We start from the raw sequence: 19,261 nt of genomic DNA, 5'->3' as shown, positions 1-19,261 counted from the left end.
GCAGAGCCGCGCTGGAGACAGCCGAGGTCTCTCCGCGTCGGGAGGCGGCACGCTCACCTCCCAGCCAGATCTGCGTAGAGCCAGCGGGTTTGGGCTTAGCCCCAGGAGGACACAGCCATCCTAATTCTTGTCTTACCTGGCTCTGGAAGCGGTACAGGCATGTCTGCGTGGTGCTTCCCCCGAGCCAGGAATCCCGGCTGGATTGAGCCATCTCCCATGGATTGAGCTCATGGATTGAGCTACCATACCCGATGGTAGCGTTCGTCCCCCAGTCGGCTCAGCAGCCCAGACACTGGGATAGCAACAGACTTAGAGAGACCAGCCGGCATCGTTATACCTCTGTAAGAATTAGACAAGTTCGTTACTCGTACAAGGGCACTTACAGTCCAGGGGAGATTGGACTTTGCGTCACGGAGTTGACACGCTGTGGCCTGGAGTGTGCCAGCCCAGTCCCATGTGAGGATGGCTTCTTACCCCTTCCCACCTCCATTTCTTAATCAGACATAAGCAACGCAATGCTGAAAGGTGCAAAGCAAAATGTAAAATGATTTATTAGGGTACATTATACCAGTGCTCAAAAACAACGCAGCAAACAGAAGAACAGCAAACGACATAGAACTGTATCCCCATGTATTTTGGGTAAGAGTTTGCAGTAGCCCAGAACCGATTTCTGAGACATTTGACATACAAAGTGCACGTTATGGCCTTTCCTGGTACGAAATTCAGAACATTTTCAAAGTTTCTTGGCAGTGCAGACGGCAAGTTACTGTTGATTAGATGAAGTGATGCCACAAGTGGGAAGTGATAGATGAGGAGACAACGACAGCTCTCGTGGCGCAGACGGATGCATCTCCAGTGCAGCACAGGGACAGATGTACCTTGTTCAGTCCAAAATCACTTGTAAGTTGTTATTGTCCAGTGTCACTGCTGAGTGAAAGAAAGCCGAACTGATTACTAATACAGAGTCTCCAGTCCTTTTCCCGTAGTCTGACTCTATACATCATAGCTCCAGGTTAAATCATATGTATTCAGAACGAACGTAAAATAGCGACAGAGCTCAGAAGTGCAGATGACTGGGGAATCGTACGCTAATGAGATAAAAATTGTATTTTTCCTCCCAAATGCAAAGGGTCTATTTAAAGAAGAGAATTTTCCTTGGAGGAAAGACCTTTTCTGAGGGTTTTTTTTCCACTGTTTTTCAGCGTCATTCCAGCCCAGCCAAATAAGCCAGGCTACCAGGAACAGGGCAGTATCACCTGCGAGCGATGGGGAAGGGGAGGAAGATGGTCAGGGACAAGTTGCTGGGGGAGATACCTGCAGCTTTGGCAGGGTGTCGAGCTAATTCCTGAAGAAATCCAAGCAGAGTCCAACTGGAGTCGAGAGCTGCTGCATGAGGGGGAGGAGGAGACAGGGATGGATTTTCTTTCCCCAAAATGATGCTGTGTTAGAAGAGGACCAATAACTATAAGGAAAAAAGAAATTGTCCTGGTTTCAGCTGGGATAGAGTTAATTTTCTTTCTAGTAGCTGGTACAGTGCTGTGTTTTGCGTTCAGTATGAGAAGAATGTTGATAACACACTGATGTTTTCAGTGGTTGCTGGGTAGTGTTTAGATTAAGTCAAGGCTTTTTCAGCTTCTCATGCCCAGCCAGCGAGAAGGCTGGAGGGGCACAAGAAACTGGGAGGGGACACAGCCAGGACCACTGACCCAAACTGGCCAAAGGGGTATTCCATTCCGTGTGACATCAGGCCCACTATATAAACTGGGGGGGAGCGGGGCTGGGGGGATCACCACTCGGGGACTAGCTGGGCGTTGGTTGGCAGGTGGTGAGCAATTGCATTGTGCATCACTTATTTTGTATATTCCAGTTCTTTTATTATTATTAAATTCTTCCTTTCTGTCCTATTAAACTGTCTTTATCTCAACCCACGAGTTTTACTGTTTTTGGCTTCTCTCCCCCATCCCAATGGGTTGGGGAGGGTAAGCGAGCGGCTGCGTGGTGCTGAGTTGCCAGCTGGGGTTAAACCACGACAGAAATATAAGGGACAAGTGGAGAAAATGCTTAGTAAGGGACAGAAAATGCCAGGCCTTCTCATGGTGCGCTGACTCCCTTGCCAAGCAGCTGTGTCCTGCAGCTGATGGATAATCCTGGACTGGGAACAGCCAGCCAGGGAAGGCATTTCATGAGTGGGGTGTCTACGAGGCAGTACTTCATCTCCAGGCCTCGGTGGAGGCAAGGGAGCAGAGATAATGTCCTGATGGGTAATAGCAGGCATAGATGCGATGTTCTTTCATCATGCTTGTTTACGGTGCGGCAGCTGGGCTGAACACGCTCATTTATATTGCATTGCACGGTGCACAAGTGCTCAGCAAACAGAGGCAGGTATCTGAAAACAAGGCATTAATAAAGGCTGCAGATCATGGGGAACTGAACCTGGTCGCAAATAGGCTTTAATATTGCACCGCAGGACAGTAGCTCCCGCACTAAAGCAAAGAAAGGGCTTGAATACGTGGGCTGCTGGCTTCGCGCACTCTGCAAGGACCACCACACTGATGTTTATAAATCGTTCTAGAGGGGGTCTGAGAATAGCACAGGGGCTGAGCAAGGGCAGACTTGGTCTCCAGCAACCACTGCGGTTGAATTTAGGGGGTGAGGTGACTGCATTGGGCTTGGACCACCCAGCAGCAGTCTGAACCTGGCCGGTCATGCTGGGCTACGTACCTGTGTAGACTTAACTTGAGCAAAGTGCTCCACTGGGGCTACCACAGCCTGGGCAGCCTTTGCTGGTGGGACTTTCTGAAGAGAGTAGAAGAAAAACAAGCTGGACGAGCAAGGAGGAGAGATTTCGGACTGTACTGTAAAGAACCCAAACTACAGCAAAACATCTGGAAACGCGCTTCCTGAGAGCAAACTGTTGCACGTGAAATGCTATGCTATGGTAGGGAGTTGAATTAAAAAAGCTCGGTGACTTTGCAGATGAACGACCAAAGCGCCGACACGAGAAGATGAGCTCTTGGTTTGCCATAAAGGCGTTTGTTAAGCTTTCAAGTGTCGAGCAACAGGATTGTAAAACGTCTTCCAATTTGGTGGTGAGAGGCGGCTGAGAAGCAGGGGTACTCGTCTGAATTAAAAATCAACTTTTGCGAGACTGGCGTTCCTGGCAGGTTCCACCTGCTTCCCACCCCGTGCCTTGCTGCCACTCTGTCTGGAGCAACGTGCTCTTAACAATAGCTGGTGGCTGGAAGGTACAGCGTGTGCTACGCTCTCATTTCCCCTTCCTCCCAGCCTGATTGTTATTGCAGCAGTCGGCAGCGAGAAGGGCTCTTTAACGCCATTAAGCCGTGAGAAACCGCGGCTGCGACAGCGAGGGTCTGACTTCACGAAATACGAAGTTGAAGGAAAATCTTTAAAGAGAGAAAATGCCTTCCTGTAAGTACTTTGTACTGTAAAGCGTATGTATACACACAAACGCTCCCATGCACGTGCTTCCCGGAGGACGTGTGCGTCCACGGGGGGGGAAATCCTGCCTGCACCAAAGTCAACGACAAAAATTCCCACTGACCTTGGCAGGGCTTCGGCCACCATCTATGCACGTGGTGGGACGTCGTGCAAGGGCTGGGGGACGCAAGAGCATTTACTCGCTGCGGGGCTGGGGGACGTCAGCCTGAGCCACGCTAGCCGTGCACCGAAATACGGCCGGGGAGCGAGGGCTCGTCCTCGAGCCGAGACCCACGCACCAGCGGTGGCACATCGCCGTGTTGTCACGGCTTTCTGCGGCACGTCGGAGCCGGAGCAGCTTCGCCTGCTTGCAAGTTATGAGAGTATTCCCAGGCAGGGACCTTGCCTGCCTCAAGAGACTGGCAGGGGTCTTTGCTTGCTTGTTTGGTTTTGGCTTGGGGACTTTTTCTTTGTTTGTTTGCTCCCTTGTTTGTTTGTCTTTTAACATTCGTTTGGATTAGTGTAAAAATCGGTGAACCGCCTTCATTTACTCTGCTCCCAAAATAGGTAGGATAGTTTTCCAGGGTCAATTAGAAGGGCCGACAGGCCCTTGGGTAACCCTAATCCTGCATTCACGGATTTCATCCAGCTTATTTTACCCTTGGCTCTGCCTTTGGTGAGGCAGAAGTTCAAGAAACCTACTTCTACAATTGACTTTAGTGGTTACGGTCTTGAAAACTACTATTTTAAGGTTGATTATAATTCTATTCCAGTGATTTTTTTCAACTGTTTCGAATTTGTGCAGCTCTAAGCATCTCTCAGTGACAATACAGATGGAAATTTAAGATCCTAGCATAATGAATATAAATCTTGGTTTCCTTAGATACCTAATGGAGATCCATTAAAAGTAATTTAGGGGCCCAAGGTTTAAAGACCTGCTCTAGTATGTTTAGCTATAATGTGCCAAAACTGAAGTGGCTATTTTCACATCAATCCCTGCATGCAGTGGGCCAGCCACCTGATTTTATTAACATAAAAATGCGTATTGTATTTATGGATTCCTCCTGTTGATACCTATCATTTTGGAATAGCTGGATTCTCATTTTTTCTGTCCTTCTCTGGCACCGCAAGCATCACAAACAAGCATCACCATATGACAGACACTTACCTGCCACCTTCATCCTGACCACACACGTCCCAGCTGGGACTCCTCTGTGGGGTACAGAATTAGGTGACTCCCAAAGCCGGAGCTGTGATTCCTGCAGGAAAGCACGATGTATCCATGCCTGGGACCAGATTTGGGGCAGTATGCCAAGTTCTTTTGAGAATTTGGCCCTAACTCTAATTACCATAGCTGATGGTTGCCCGCTTCTGAAAAATCTGCTGCGATGTTACGGGTGCTGAACGTTCGGAAAATCTGGTGATAAAGACCAGGCGGTCGGTGGAGTGCTGCCTCGGTTCGAGGGTGACGTGAAGGACAGCAGAACGGGGGCTGTTAGTAAAAGAAAGCAGAAACGCGTTCAGAGTAATAGACGGTGTCTGGTCAAGATTCCAAATACCTGGCGAAACCAAACCGAACCAGGAGTATTACTAACAAATGTCAAGCATACCTAGTTCTGTGTAACAGGTATAAAATGCTAAATCACTTCCAGAGCAAACGGTCTGAATTACCTTTGCAAAAGACTAGCCTGTCCTCAGCTCCTGCAGAAGAGCTCTGAACTAAAATCCTGCATCCAGAGCCTTCCCGCTGCTCTGGGCAAATGGATCCTCACTTGCATGCAGAGCTGTCACCCCTCAGCCATGCTCTGCATTTCACTGGAAAAGCTGGTAATATTGCAAACTACTGAAGAAGAAAAACTGCTGATCTGCTTTAGAGTTCTGAGGTCTGGGTGGGTGAAATTCATTACGATTTAATGAAATTTTGGTTTTCATTCATTTTAAAGACGTGTATGAACTACTTTCAGAATGTCATTATCATCTGTAATTTTTTTTCCAGTGAATAATCTTTACACTTGCTATTTACATATTCTTTACGCTCTCCTTTTGTCACACCCTGTATATGGAAGCCTGTACAGGATAACGCATAAAGGATTGTGGTAGCCACTCTATAAAGATGTAAAGTGCAGTCACTGCCACTGTACCTACAAACCAGATTCTATCAAATTTACCTTCAAACAGGGATCTCAGCTGCCCCTGAACGTATCTGGATGACCCCCACATGTGTTAGCAATATGCTGCAATGACATACATGTGTTCCCACACGGCCTATCCCCGCACTGATGGCACAGGTTTCTTTGTTCGGAATCACATTATGCATGTGTTTGTTATTCATGTTTCTGCTTCCCCAACTTTCCTTTGATGTAAATTTAATACAACTTTTTTCATCATTATTTGAAACAGAAACTCTGGGACAAAAGGAGCATCAAATATAGGATATACTGAATAACATTAGGCAATGTTTTATACTTTTTCTGCAAGTCTAAGCCATAATAAAAAATGCATATTTCTCAGAAGAAAAAGAAAAGTCTTGACTTTTATTCAGGAGTTGCAGACTTGGCGTTAGGGTCAGGCTGGGATGCCGTGGCAGTGAGCTGACCGACGTCTACCGCAGAGGGTTTGCGTCAAGGGAGGCAGGAGGAGATCCAGATTGCCTTCATCTGAGCTAGAGACATTTTATTTTAAGTGGACATTAGCTTCTAAGCCCCCTGCAACTCCTATACTGTGTCATATTCGGCTCTGGGAAATGAATGGAAAGACGCTGATGTGAAGGCTGAGAAGGATGCTTAATCTTAAGCTTTACATTCCTCTTTAAATGTTTCTGAGCGATACCTTCACCTGTTACTAGCTTGCACAGCGTACGAAGATAACGCTCCTCTGTGTTTAACCTTTAAACGGAATTTCTGGGATTACTGGCCCTGGTTCCCAAAGTGACTGTGAGAAATGAACTGGGCAGATGGGAGCAGGCTTTCCCAGTGGATGCCACAGAACATTTCTGTAATGATTTAAAGCCATGTTAAACAATAGCTTGTTCACATTCAAATGCAGAGCATCCCAAGATGCTGCGTGAGGCAGGGGAGAGAACTGAAATGGCTTTTGCGGAGATGCTAGGCATAATTAAAGGCTTATGTCTGAATCTTACAGCTAACAAACTGCTGTACAACAAGGGAAACAGCTCCCGAAGTAGCTTTTTACAAAACACTAAATATACTATCATAACAATAAAACCTAACTATCCAGCTGCTGGTGAGTTATGTACGTGTGGTACTGTGGTCATCACATCCCCTTGAATCCAGCCCTTTCTGCTGCTGGAAAATAGCAGAGGTCCTCCAAGGAGCAGCTGAAAAGTTTAATAAAAATAAGTCGGAGCCGCTTAATCTGCTTTCGCAATCTGGCTGCGCTTTTTCTGAAAATCATGATTGTTCCTTTGGCAAAGTTCAGGGCGAAGTGAGGGCTGTTAGCATGGCCCCAAAGAGGGGGGAGAAAAAGCCGCTTGCCGTCTCCCCTTTTGACATGACAAATAAAGGCAAATGTGTGAAGGTATTAGAGCCCCACTGCAGAGCAGGAAGAGGAAAACAAATGGCACCGCACCATATGCCCGTAATCCCAATTAAAATGCATTCAAATTCATTTCTCTTCTCCTCAGCTTCCCTTTTCCACCCCAGTGAACAAGCATGTTTGACAACAGAGTGTGGGAATTTCTAGTTCACCGAGCAGGTTCCCTTTCTCTTTGCCCTTGCATCTACCTGAGGCCGCCGCTCCAAACCTTGGCCGTACACCCCGAAGCGATCCCTGTCCCCCCTCGCCATAGAGCCCGGCGTTGAGCACTGGGACTCTGGCAAAAAGCAAATTGCGAAGCAGCCGACACGGCTTGAGGTGAAGCATTTTCAGTGGCAGTGCCGGGCTTTGTCGGAAATCAAACCTTTTAGGCTCCCGGTTGATGCTGTGCTTAGCTCACCACATTTTCCAGGCACGGAGCTTCCCGTGCTTGAGGAACACACACGGGGAAGAATTTGGAAGGTGAGTGGGACCTCCTGCCTTCAACGGGCACGGAGCAGCAGGCACGGCAGCCAAGGTGATGCCCACTCAGTGTCACCGGCAAGAAGGGGGCAGGGGAAAAATGTGCCGCCGCAGGGTACTTAGGAGGCTGGAAAATGTCTCGGAGTCAGCAGGGTGGTGAACACACGAGAGGAAGGCAGCGTGGGCTGTTCATTAGAGGCTGAACGGATCGAGAGAGGGAGAGGATGTTAGCGTAGCAAATCAATCTGCAAGCATCAAATTGATTTTAAAAAAATGCAATAGGATGCGCTTACCATTAGAAAATCAAATAGGAAGAGCAACAAATAAACGCGGTCTACAGTTCATAAAACCATGGTTAGATAGATAGCAGAACCCTTTTCTCAGGCAGGATAGCAGGCAATCTCATCTGCAGCTTTTCACATTTCTACTTTTCACAGTGCCAACGCAGAACTAATTACTTCCCTCTAAAGGCCCTTCCCTCTCCTCTTCATCTTCCTGTTGGCATAAAAGCTACTGACTGGACTTACAATCACAGCATTGCTTTTCACTGTCTCTTGCTTCAAACTCTGTTGCTTTCTCCCTTGGAGCATCTCAGAACTCAAACAAGAATTCAAAACACTTGCTTATAACTTCACAGTCTCCAGGTTTTGGGTTTTACATCCCCCTCCTTGCCAGCCTTTTCACATCTCCATCCCACTGCTTCCTACACAGAGTACAGCTGCCAGGTTGATGATACAGATGCAGAGATAAAATTCAATTCTCAAGAGCTGCCTTAGGAAAATGATTTTAACATACAGTTCCAGAGAGTTTTCTCTGTATGCATCTTTTTTTATGCTTTTAGATTCACCACATCGACCTTTGCCTCTTGAGCAGGTGGAGCAACCAACGGCAGTAGCAGGGTCTTATCCTCTGTGCCTCACCCATGCCGCAGGGAAGATACCAAGCAAGTGGCTCGATAGAGGTTTAGGCGAGCAAGAAGCTGCTCTGCAAACCGGTAGGAAACAAAGTCTAATGGACCAGGGTCATTTCTTCAAGTTGCCTCAAGCTTGACTTCTCCCAACACTACAAATCTCCTCACTCCTGCTTCAAACTCATCGGTGTCTCATACCGTCCCCATCCTCTCTGCAGTTCTCAGATCTTCTCTTCTGTCTCCTTACCCCAGTCTCAATCTCCATGCTGAGCTATGGTCCCACTGTAACCCCATTTCGTCTGGCCTGGGTCGTTCTCTGTCACAGCTATCGGTGAGCTGCCTGCCTGTGTCCTCAGAAGAAACGTCTCCTACACCAGTTCGCTCCCATCAGCTGTCCGTACGCTTTCTGATGCCAGAAGGTCTCCGGGAAAGATCCAAAAGGGGGTCACATATTATTTCATTCTTCAAAAAGGCTGAAAATCTCTAGAAAATTTCATCCTGAAAAGGATACCTAGCATGGAAAATTTCATTCAAATGTTGGGAAATTTGTGGGAATGGCCTCCTGCAAAAAGAAATGTAGGAAATGAGGGCTATTTGTGGCACTCCTAGTCTGTGATTGAAATAATTATAGGAGCTCTTGCCCACCTCTTTGGTAACCAGGAGTAAGGGCTCCCCAATGAGCTAAGTGATTCTGCATGTCAAGCCATACTAGTGCTGTATGAACTCTAATATTTACTTAAAATCCTCTTGTAGAAAATGTACTGGTTCAAACTTGATCCCATAGCTGCTGCAGACAATGTCATTATTATACAGCTCGTTATCCCACGACAGCTGGCAGAAATGAGCTTGGTAAATCACACACAACTTTGAAAATGTGCCTGCACTTCTGTGTTACCCCTCGTGACTTCTTAATGGCCACTTGGACAAGCATCTACCAAATAATATCGGCACCAACGCTTCGGGCCGATCAAAAGAAATGAGTGAACATGAGGCAGGTTCCTCCTGGTGTGTGCTGAGGTTATGCCCATGGTCATTTTTTGCTGTGTGACGGTGGAGGCCACGGTGTCTTTGTTGGGTGAGGTAACCCACGAGAGAAATCTGTGTGGAGACCCAACATTTTGAGGTTGCCTCATGGTACTCAGGGTTTGGCAGGCCCGTGGTTTATACAACATTAATCCCAAACTGATGCTTTTGGGAAACTCCACCCATGAGCGATCCAGAAAACTTCCTGATATGCCCAACAAGACTTTAGCCAAGCGTGTTAATTGTAGGCTGCAAAATATTTTTTCAGAGGAAAGGGACAGGAGAGAAGAGAGGGTGAAAACAGAGAGAGGAAGAGATAAGCAAAGAACTGGTGGGCTACAGTAGGATGGACAACATAGGCAGAACAAAGTATTAGTGACGAAGGAGGCAGAGATTGTGGGTACGTTTGGGAAGACTGTTCAACCTAGTTATGAGAGGCTGTACTTAAGCAGAATGGGGTTCATGTTTGTCCTCTCCCTCTCTCTCTGCCTGCATTCAGCTTCTGCTGGCGTTGCCTCTTCCACTCACACCCCTAAAACTTAAAGCCTCTTCTTCTCCTTGGAGGTTTCAGGGTCTGGCAGGGTCAGCATTGCCTAGAAAATTACACTGGGGCACAACCCTTTCTTCCCCATTCTCTCTATAGCTCCTGGCCATGCTGTGACAGCAATACAGTCTGATCCTCTTGGCTGCACCAGCCTTTTGGACAACCCACTTTTGGATGTAATGGGTTTCCTGATTGAGAAAATATCATTAAAACTGAGAGGTCTGGAAAAAATGAGATAACTCTAATGCTTAAAGAGAATATTAAAATGATGCTTACAGCTGGGTTCTGTTGTTTGGTAACACCAAGACCAAATCAGCTCCAGAGTTTAAATCACCAGATCTTCTCAATGTTGACCAAATGCTGCTTCTCCATCGGATGCTTTTCAAAGCCAAGTGAACCCAAGTACACAGAGACAATTAACAAACTGATGGAACTCATAGGCTGATGGAAAAAACCACGTATAGGAGCTTGTTAGAGGTTGAGAGTCTGGACTACAAAGGCAGATAAAGTTGACTGCCTACAGCGTGAGCCCTGAGGTGAATTAGAATTTATCTGCTTTCCCCAGCTTGCTCTACCTATTGAGCCCCCCGGATCCTGGGCACACGCCTGCACAAGCTCCTGCCCTCAGATAACCCCACATTAAAGAGAAAAAATGAAACAACCGGCCCCCCCCAGGTGATTCAGACTGAAGTGCAGAGAAATATCTCTGGCTCCAAGGGAAGATGGAGCAGATAAACCAGGGAGCAGCAGTCAAAGCACAAGCAGCCAGCCACAGAGATGGCTTTCTACAGTCTACCTCTGTGCCTAAGGTTCCAAGAAAACCACCTCAGCCCCATAATTCCAGCAGCCACGAGTGCTCAGAAGACACTGGAGAGGTTTCTGTACCAGAAACTGGCCTGGGAGAAGCGAGTGGAGGAGACAGTGCTGAAGGGCACTGCTAGTACAGAGAAACTGCCATGCAATTAGGCATTTTAGAAAATAGAGAGGAGGAGACAATACTGGCATCGGAAGGTGTCCCGAAAATGCTCAGAAATGAAGCTCAATGTGGTATGAGAAATATTTTACTTCCAGGGCAGTTTAACCTGAGCAGCTTCTCTGGGAGGGAGGAAAGTTGCTCTGTGTCTCCCACATAAAAACCCAAGGGGCTGGGCTGCGTGAGGTCCTTATTATCAAAATACCTAATTCTGAACAATCAGAAAAAGCCAGGCAGAGCCAATGTGTATTTCTCCCAAGACCTTTTCCCTCTAATTTAAAAAAAAAAAAAAAAGAAGTCAGGAAGAATCACAGGTTCAGTCCAGAGCCGTCCTGGAGCCTGGAGAGCTGCCAGGCGAGCTGGCAGGAAATCAGGCGGGTTTGTGGTGGAAACCTGCCTGTGTTTCATCGGAAGTTCATCCAAACAGAGACGCTTCTGCGAAACATTTTGCTTACAACAAATCAGCATTCGCTGACAAAAACTTGTGCTGTCGGAAACCTCCCAGCCAGCGTTTCTTATGGCATAATCATTCCTTAAATAAAAAAAAAAAAAAAAAAAAGAAAGAAACTGGATGTGTCACAGCTAACACTAATGGGCTACATTATATGTAGTTTTGTAAGTGCCTCCTTATATAGGGCAAATCTTAAAAATGGCATTTCAGTCTGGTTTTTCACGATGAGTGCTGAAAGCTCAGCTTTGTTACCCTACAATGTACACAAATGTAAAAGCAATGGTGAGATGCTAGGTGAGAACGGAGCGATTTTATTGTATGCATCATGTTTTCATTCTGAATAGCATTTTTCAGATATTACAGATTGTTAGTTTTGTATTCCTCTCTGTTCCTCCCAAATCCATTAGACAGAAAAATATGGATAATTCCCTCCCAATACTCAGATTATGTAACAAGGGCATAACTTGTCTCATTTTGAAATTACTGACTTAAGCATTTAGAGAAAAGAGAGAAATGTGCAAAACACATACACAACTTGGAATAGCTGCATAGCTGAGAGTATTTTTCTTTACAAAAGAAAAAAAAAACCAAAATGAGGGATATTTCCTTGTTTATGGTTTTGAATGGTACTGGAAACCTCTCTCATTTTAGCATCTCTTCCAAAGGAGCACCCAAAACGATGTAGGATAAGGTCTGCATACAAATTGGGGACTTAGTTCTGCATACTCTTCATTTACCTGAGTGCCAGAGCCAGAAGTGGGAGGTTCTAATTCAGATAGCTGTGATATAAATAGCAAAGTACTCATTTAAACTAACCAGAAGCTCGCGTTATAACGGCTATATTTGTTTTCCACATACCTTTGAAAGAAAGCAGCCATCAGCTGCCATTCAAATTTTCTTTCCTTGCTCCCCAGTGATGTGAACACAGCGCACAGGATTAAGACATTTTTCAGCCCGTAACTTCAATCATGTGAGAAGTCCCGCTGATTTCAGCCAGCGACTTCCTATTGAGTCAGCAAAGTGCTTCTGCCTGCCTGTGATTTTAAGATGACTAATCTCCCTGGCTGCCTCTGCGCCCGCAGGTAGGTTCGGTGGGCAGGATGTCCTGAGCCCCCCCCGGTCCCCAGCAGACGCCCTTGGCTCCATCCCGACTCTGGGCTGGGACGAGGTTGGCGTGACCACGAGGCCCCACGTGCTGTTGTGCTTTCGTTCGGAAAGAAATCCCCGTGGCCGGAGCTGGCAAGAAGCGGAGCGTACTTTTGCGAGACTCCGCAGCCGGGGCGATGGGGGGGACGAGCGGTGGGGCAGCGACGCTGCTGCGTGGCCAAAAGCCCAGCTTCGTGCTGAGCGTTACCCACATGCCGAAACTCTTTGGTCACTTGGAGCGGTACGAGATCAGCCCTGGCTCAAAGGAGGCTGTCACAACTCCTCTAATGAACCTCTCACGGTCTTTCAATAATGCAGCTATTTATAGGCTCGGTCTATACTGAATAGGTTGCAGAAGCTGCACAAAAGCTCACAGTGTTTCAGCGATGAAGCTGTAGAGGGACATCAGCGCAGGCCGAAACCACTTAGTACGGTTACACGCAATCAAATATTATCATCTACTACGCTTCGCCTGATTACACTCACTGCTTAACTGAAAAGTTAATGGCATCCTACTACATTTATAAAATTTTCTTAGAAGTGAAAGCTGGTTTTATGAAGTACAAGAATTTTCAAGCCTTACAGATTAAGAGCTAAGCCCTGCTTTTTCTCAAAACACCAATTTTTAGGTGTAGCATCACTTAATTTCAATAGAATACCCCCAGTAATCAGTGCAGAACTTGGACATAGTCAGGAACCATCAGCAACCATTTCATCTTTCTCTTTCAAGTTGATCTTTTTAGGCTCTAGCAAACACCCTGGGTCTTGTGCTCCCAGCATGTATCATAGGGTGAAAAATATTAATAAAAAAAAATTATTAAAAAACTGTTTGACAAGTGCTCTCGTGAGGAAGAATTGCTGCTGGGAGCGTTCTGTCCTTTTTGCCACCCAAGCACATTGCATCTTAAACGTTTCTTTTTGAGAGGTGCGAGATGAAGGTAGCACGAAGCAGCAGGACCCTTTGCACATGGCTCACCTGAATCTTTCTTAGAAGAAATCAGAAAAAGGATTTTACTGCTTTGACCTTCCCAGACTTCTGTCTCTGTGACACTTGTTCATAAAGTCCCACTATACAGCAGAGCGCTGCAAACAGGCTTTGATTATGAATCTTATGAATCTTATAAATCTTCTTCTGAATCTTAGGAGAGAATTGATGTTCTCTCTGATACAGGTATTGGAATAAGCGCTGTAAGCCTTCGGCTTCCACCACTGTGGCCAGAAAAGGCTTCAGTGACCCCCTCTAGCGCAGAGACTCACAGTTCCTGCTACTTTCTCTTTGTCCTAAGGTTTTCTCTGTCTAAAAGGAGCAGAGATTTCCTCTGGGGATTAGGAAAAGGAAAAAACTCGAGACAGAGGTACTATTTCATTACAATACAAAGCACAAAAGGATGAAAAAGATAGCTAATGGTTGTCTTTTCTTCTTCTCTTCTGGCACTTGCTTCCTCTTTAGCAGCTTTGAAGAGAAGTTGGGTCCCTCTGTTTTACCCAGGTCTGTAAGGGCACAAGCCACAAAGGGACTTACAACCTCAACTACTCCTCTGAGTTGCAGAATCCTGTATTTAGGTGGCATCCAGACCCTCGGCCTTTCTTCTCAGCCCTCTCCTGCCTCTGCAAGGACGCTGAGCCCTCTGATGCCCAGGTCCCCGCTGTAGGCGTGGGAAAATTGTGCGAGCCCAGTCGCCAGCAGACGCGGTATCCCCCTTAACGCCAAAGCTCCCGAGGGATTCCTAAATTAGATGTTCCTGCACTGGTCTAGACTGTCGCTGCTTCCCAGACAGCCAAATTTTACGTTCACAATCCACAGGTGAGAGAGAGGGACTTCTGAAGGGCAAGCTTAGGTTAGGCACATGGATCCAAACTGAAGTCTCTGCTCCAGTGGGCTCATAGAAGTAGCCTGGAAATTCCCAGAGACCCTTGGAATCAAACTATTAAACTATCAAACAACAGCTCTTTTGACCCTGACACACCCAGATGGTTTTTTCCACTTGTTTTATTAATTTTTGTTTCTGAAGACAGGGAAAATGAAGTGAGGCAAGGTGAAGACCTTGATCTGATCACGTAGCTTTGTGGCAGGAAACGTGTTAGTGAAAATAAGCAATTTTTCTGCTTTAAGTTGCATTTACAAATACACTGATGGTACCTTGTCCAGAACTGCTAACTCTCCTATAAAAGAAAGATTTTGGAAGGGATGACACGTTTTCTCTTGTACAAGGTTTCTCGGTGCTCACCAGTAAAATTTTTCAATACCAATAAATAATCAAAGACCTTATTTTCATATTATTAAGACGTTTAAGTGTGAGTACAATACTAGGTTATAAGTATGTTCTGTAACAGGTAATAAATGCAGCTTATCACTCACTGACTAGTTTAGAAACTCTTTTTTTGGCTGGATTTAAAATTTCTGGTGAAATTGGTGAGGAGTGTACTCAGCACATCCTAGTAGCTGAGTCAACTGAAATTGCACCTGTTCTTGGATGCAAGTCATAACAAATGCAACCCATATACATTGTAAAGAAAAAGACTTGTATGCACTTTTTCCAATTAACATCTGCCTTTTGGCAAGTCATTAACCTATTTTCTCACAAAGAAACGGCTTCAATTGTATTATGCATCCGAAGCGTGCAAAAGTCCCTGAGGGGGCACTCTGACAAAAACATACTGTTCCTGGATCCAACGTGAACATACATATTCATTAATTGTTTGGGGCAAAGAGTACAGAATTTCTGATTTTTACAAGTCTTACAAGGTAAACAGGTTACATAAAGCTATGTCCCTGGAAACACATTCACATCCCAGCTACTGTCGCTCAGTAGAAAACTCAAGAGGGGTTTTGTGCTATGATATAGCAATGAAAACAATCCAGCAACACTGTAATAAGACCTCTAGGAAGAAAAAAACCTGTTTACCCTAAAAATAGTACAGTGTATTTATTTATTTAAATAAATTTATTTATTTATTTAAATAAATAAAGGTGGGAAGTTGTATTTCTTGAATCCCTCATGCTACAGGGATCTGTTCAGGCCATCCTAAAATGGTGAGGAGAACCTATTCTACCACAATTTCTCCAGCTGGAAGATTAGCTTAATCAAAATTTAAAACTACAGTTTAAGTTTCTTGCCATAAAGATAATGAAACAATTAATTATTACCTTACACATGTAAAAGCAGGAAACAACAATCCCCCAAAGATGAGGGAGTTGTTCAGATACATTTGCCTCCAGGAACTGGTTTTCCAAAACTGTAAGTTTATAAAAAAATATGTCAGCAGTACTAAAAAGTAAAAGTAAATACTGAAGATTTTTGGAGAATGTAATGGTGTGTTTAAAAGAAAAACAAAAACAACCAACCAACCAACCACCCCACCACCCCCAATGAAACAACCTTCAAAAAATAAAAAAGAAAAAATCCAGAATACAGTTTGAGTTGTCAGGTTTGTCCATAAAGCACAATGATGATTGGCATAAACTGATGTCTCGGTCTGACTTTGCCCTGGTATTTAAAAACCTCTATGTTCGGATCAAAAGAAAAAGTGAAATGCCTTAAGGTCCAACGTTGCAACATTTAACCATTTGATGTCTGCCCCCATGGTGATAATTAGGAATTTCTAAACATGCTCCCAAAGGAAGTGCATATTGCCATCCATAATGAAAAACTGAGAAAAATCCCTTTATTGCCTCAACGACATGCTTTATGTAATGCCCAAGATAAAAGTTCCATTAAAATTCCACTAAACTTTGATGGGAATTACAAATAAAATTTAAGACACAGTAGTAACTCACGGCATTTCTTTCAATTTGGAAGAGTGTTTTTGTTTCGAAACGTCTACAGAAGCATGTACGATGAGTTGCTGAGCTACTGCATAATGCTTTGGCACTTCAGGAATTTGAAGTTGGGTTCCTCCAGAGACAGGCAGGAGAGGTTATTTCTGCTGCCACCTTCTCTCTCTCCCCCGCAAACCTTGGGAATCTACTGCACGTCATTCAGACATTGGCGTTAAATTTTTCAGTAAGTAATTGAGCTGGTTTTGCAGTTAAAATTTTTTTGCAGTCTTTCTCCAGCAGGGTGGCCTATTTACATTTACTATCCGAGGGTTAACTTAGCTGGAGGAAAGCTGGACTGCACCAGCTACGTGGTTTAGAACAAGTATGGATTCTCAGTACTTCACTGCACTCTGCAATACAGATACACTCTTCGTAATCATTTAAAGACCTGTGCAATTATTTTTCCACATGGTGCAGAAGCACAAGGCTAAACAGCAGTCATTTTCCTCTAGCTCTATAAGTTAATTCAAATTAATCAAGTCACCAGTTATTTGCTGGAGCACAAACCCTGGAGTAAATGCTTGTGAGCGTAACCAGCCTCTTCAGGTGCTTTTAAAGGAAGTTTTTCTATTCTATGGCTTTATTTGAAATGATATGGATCAAAAGAATGAGATAACTAGCTCACATCAATGTTCCTTTAAAAGAAACATCATATTAGCTGGCTGTGGTTCTGTTTTAGGAGAGCCATCACAGCTTGAGGAAAATACCTCCATCCTGTTCTCAACCAAGCATCTCTAGTTATACAGACATGCGTGTTGAGTTTCAGTATCAACAGACCACCTGATGGAATGACAAGAACATATCTTAATTTGGAAATGTTATGTTAGTTCACCAGATTCACAAACAGCAGAGGAATAAACTGGATTAAGTAGTGAATGCTCCAGATAATAAGTACTGAAAAGGAAGAAGGATTAGTGATAGGAAATAAGGCAGAAAGGAAAACTTCAACAGAGATTGTATTAAAAAAATACAGAAGTAAAAGACATTTCCAAATCTCGTTGATAAATAATCCTGAAAAGCTTATAAAAAAAGTCTACAGATTTAAAACATATATATATGTAGTCCACCCAGAGAAAACAAGAAACAAGCAAAGGTTTTCAATAGTTACATGGTTTTGTGTCTTCTAATGGAGCCAAGAAAAGGCAGAGACCACGAGAGTATTTGCAAATGCATAAAGCAAAGTACATCTGACCTTAAAGACAGTATTTACATAACTATGCATTATATAGCATTATAAACAATTGCATAATCAAAGGTCAGGCTCTTTACACTGGAATAGGTAAGACCATCCTTTCACAAAAAATCTGTGGTTAAGATGCTGCATAGAAAGTTGCATCTAAAATTTTTTATAAGAGGCTGCTTTTTCATGATAAAGAGTACTACTTAAGACTGAGCTGAAAATATGTCGTACTTGTTGGTAAAATTCAGTCTACCAAGCAAGTGAGGTCATGTCTGGCTATCTGAAGGTGATTACTATGAGAGAAAATGAAAAGTTATAAAAGAAAAATTGACTGCTCATTGCTTTGGCTCGAACCGCAACAGTATTTACACAGTGAACTTCTGTACTTAAGCTGCTCTATTGATGTTAATGAGGTTCGGCCTGGGAAATGGGCTTTATCTATATACAGTCAGTTGCTGAATTGGATTAAAATGTTCCCCCCATTTCAAGTGTCCTATATTTCAACATACAAAATGTGAAGTTGCAGAACTGGATGACTACCAAGTTTTGATTGTGGATTTACAACAGGTGTTCTGCAATTGCCATTTAAAAAAATAATAGGTAGCCATAAAGAAGAACAGATTCTACTAAAAGCATATTTCTATTAAAAAACAAGACCTACAATCATGTTTCTAAAAAGTGCATTTTTATAAAAAAAAAAACAACAAAACCAACAAAATCTTCATACATTGCAAAGTCTTTCCTGATTTATGGCTTCATTCATAACACATTAACTGATGGGGAACATTCATAGCATGCAAAACTTGAGCACCTGTGGAGGTCCTTGGAGGATAAGAAACCTCTGTATTTATGATATAGATTTCACATCATTTTGTGTTTGGTTCAAATACATTCTTCAGAAGTACAAAGCTGATTTTTATTTTTCTAAATGTAAAAAATGAATTTTGATGGGGATGAGATAAGCAGAAGTGCTTGACTGCATCAGTCTTGCAGCTCAACTCACACAGATACAATTATAGTTTCAAAGCTTAAATGACTTCATTTTCATATTTGTAACTAGAAGTTTTTACACTACACCTTACAATCATCACTAAAATGTTTAGAAGATATGGAGTAATTGTTGCTACTTTCTGATAAAATATTTGGGAGTATGTAAGGGACAAAGAAAACCTCTAGCATTTTTGGAGTTAGAGTTATTTAATTTACAAATTTGAGTAACATTGCCTTCACACAAAGCGCATTTTTTCACAATCCTTACCTCACTTAAAAAACCTGTATGGTGCGCTTCCATAATAACTGCTATTCATATAAAAACACATAGTTTGTTGCTTAGTCATATTCAAAGATCTTATTAGTTTGAAATAAGAGTCCTGTAATGTTCAATGGGAATTATTTTATAAAATATTAGTTTTGGCTGGGCTATACTTTATTCAATATACAACCAGAATATTTGCTGGCTACCAATGTTTAAAAAGTATTGTATTTTTTTTTCCTTCAGTTTTTATTACATTGACTTGTTAGAAAAGAAGGATTTTTTGCTTATAGCAAAATCCAATGAAGTAACATTTATTATTTCCTTGTGAATATATGAAACATTCATCAATACGGTTCATTTTCATCTTTTATTCTTCCTGTCTTCCCTGAAGTAACATTTTTTGCTGATTTTCTAAGCATTCTTTCAATTTATCTTCAGTCAAAGTCAGACGTTGTTCCAGGATTGAAATAGTCTGCATGAAGAGGACAGTAATTTCAATTTGTT

General features: G+C 43.6%; 1 protein-coding gene and 1 long non-coding RNA gene across 4 annotated transcripts in view; both read right to left on the bottom strand.

Moving 5' to 3' along the window:
- Positions 1–526: 526 nt before the first annotated feature.
- Positions 527–13,125, bottom strand: LOC142045036 (uncharacterized). 3 transcript variants are annotated; one of them, XR_012654505.1, is made up of 5 exons: positions 12,215–13,124; positions 10,209–10,373; positions 4,607–4,930; positions 1,315–1,462; positions 527–927 (listed from the first exon to the last, which is right to left on the bottom strand). It is a non-coding gene; the product is annotated as an uncharacterized LOC142045036 (long non-coding RNA). The 3 variants fall into 3 exon arrangements; XR_012654503.1 differs by having other exon boundaries at positions 527–1,462; positions 12,215–13,125; XR_012654504.1 differs by lacking the exon at positions 10,209–10,373 and having other exon boundaries at positions 527–1,462; positions 12,215–13,118.
- A 1,398-nt stretch (positions 13,126–14,523) lies between these two features.
- Positions 14,524–19,261, bottom strand: part of POC1B (POC1 centriolar protein B) — a 57,168-nt gene continuing 52,430 nt past the window's right edge. Inside the window, exon 12 of the mRNA XM_075058147.1 lies at positions 14,524–19,229. Coding sequence (XP_074914248.1) covers positions 19,125–19,229 — 105 coding nt within the window. The 3' untranslated portion in view covers positions 14,524–19,124. The remainder of the gene's footprint in view (positions 19,230–19,261) is intronic.

This window comes from Buteo buteo, chromosome 26 (genome assembly GCF_964188355.1).
Source record: "Buteo buteo chromosome 26, bButBut1.hap1.1, whole genome shotgun sequence".
In the NCBI taxonomy this organism is placed as follows: domain Eukaryota; kingdom Metazoa; phylum Chordata; class Aves; order Accipitriformes; family Accipitridae; genus Buteo; species Buteo buteo.
This window is presented reverse-complemented; position numbering and strand designations above follow the sequence as displayed.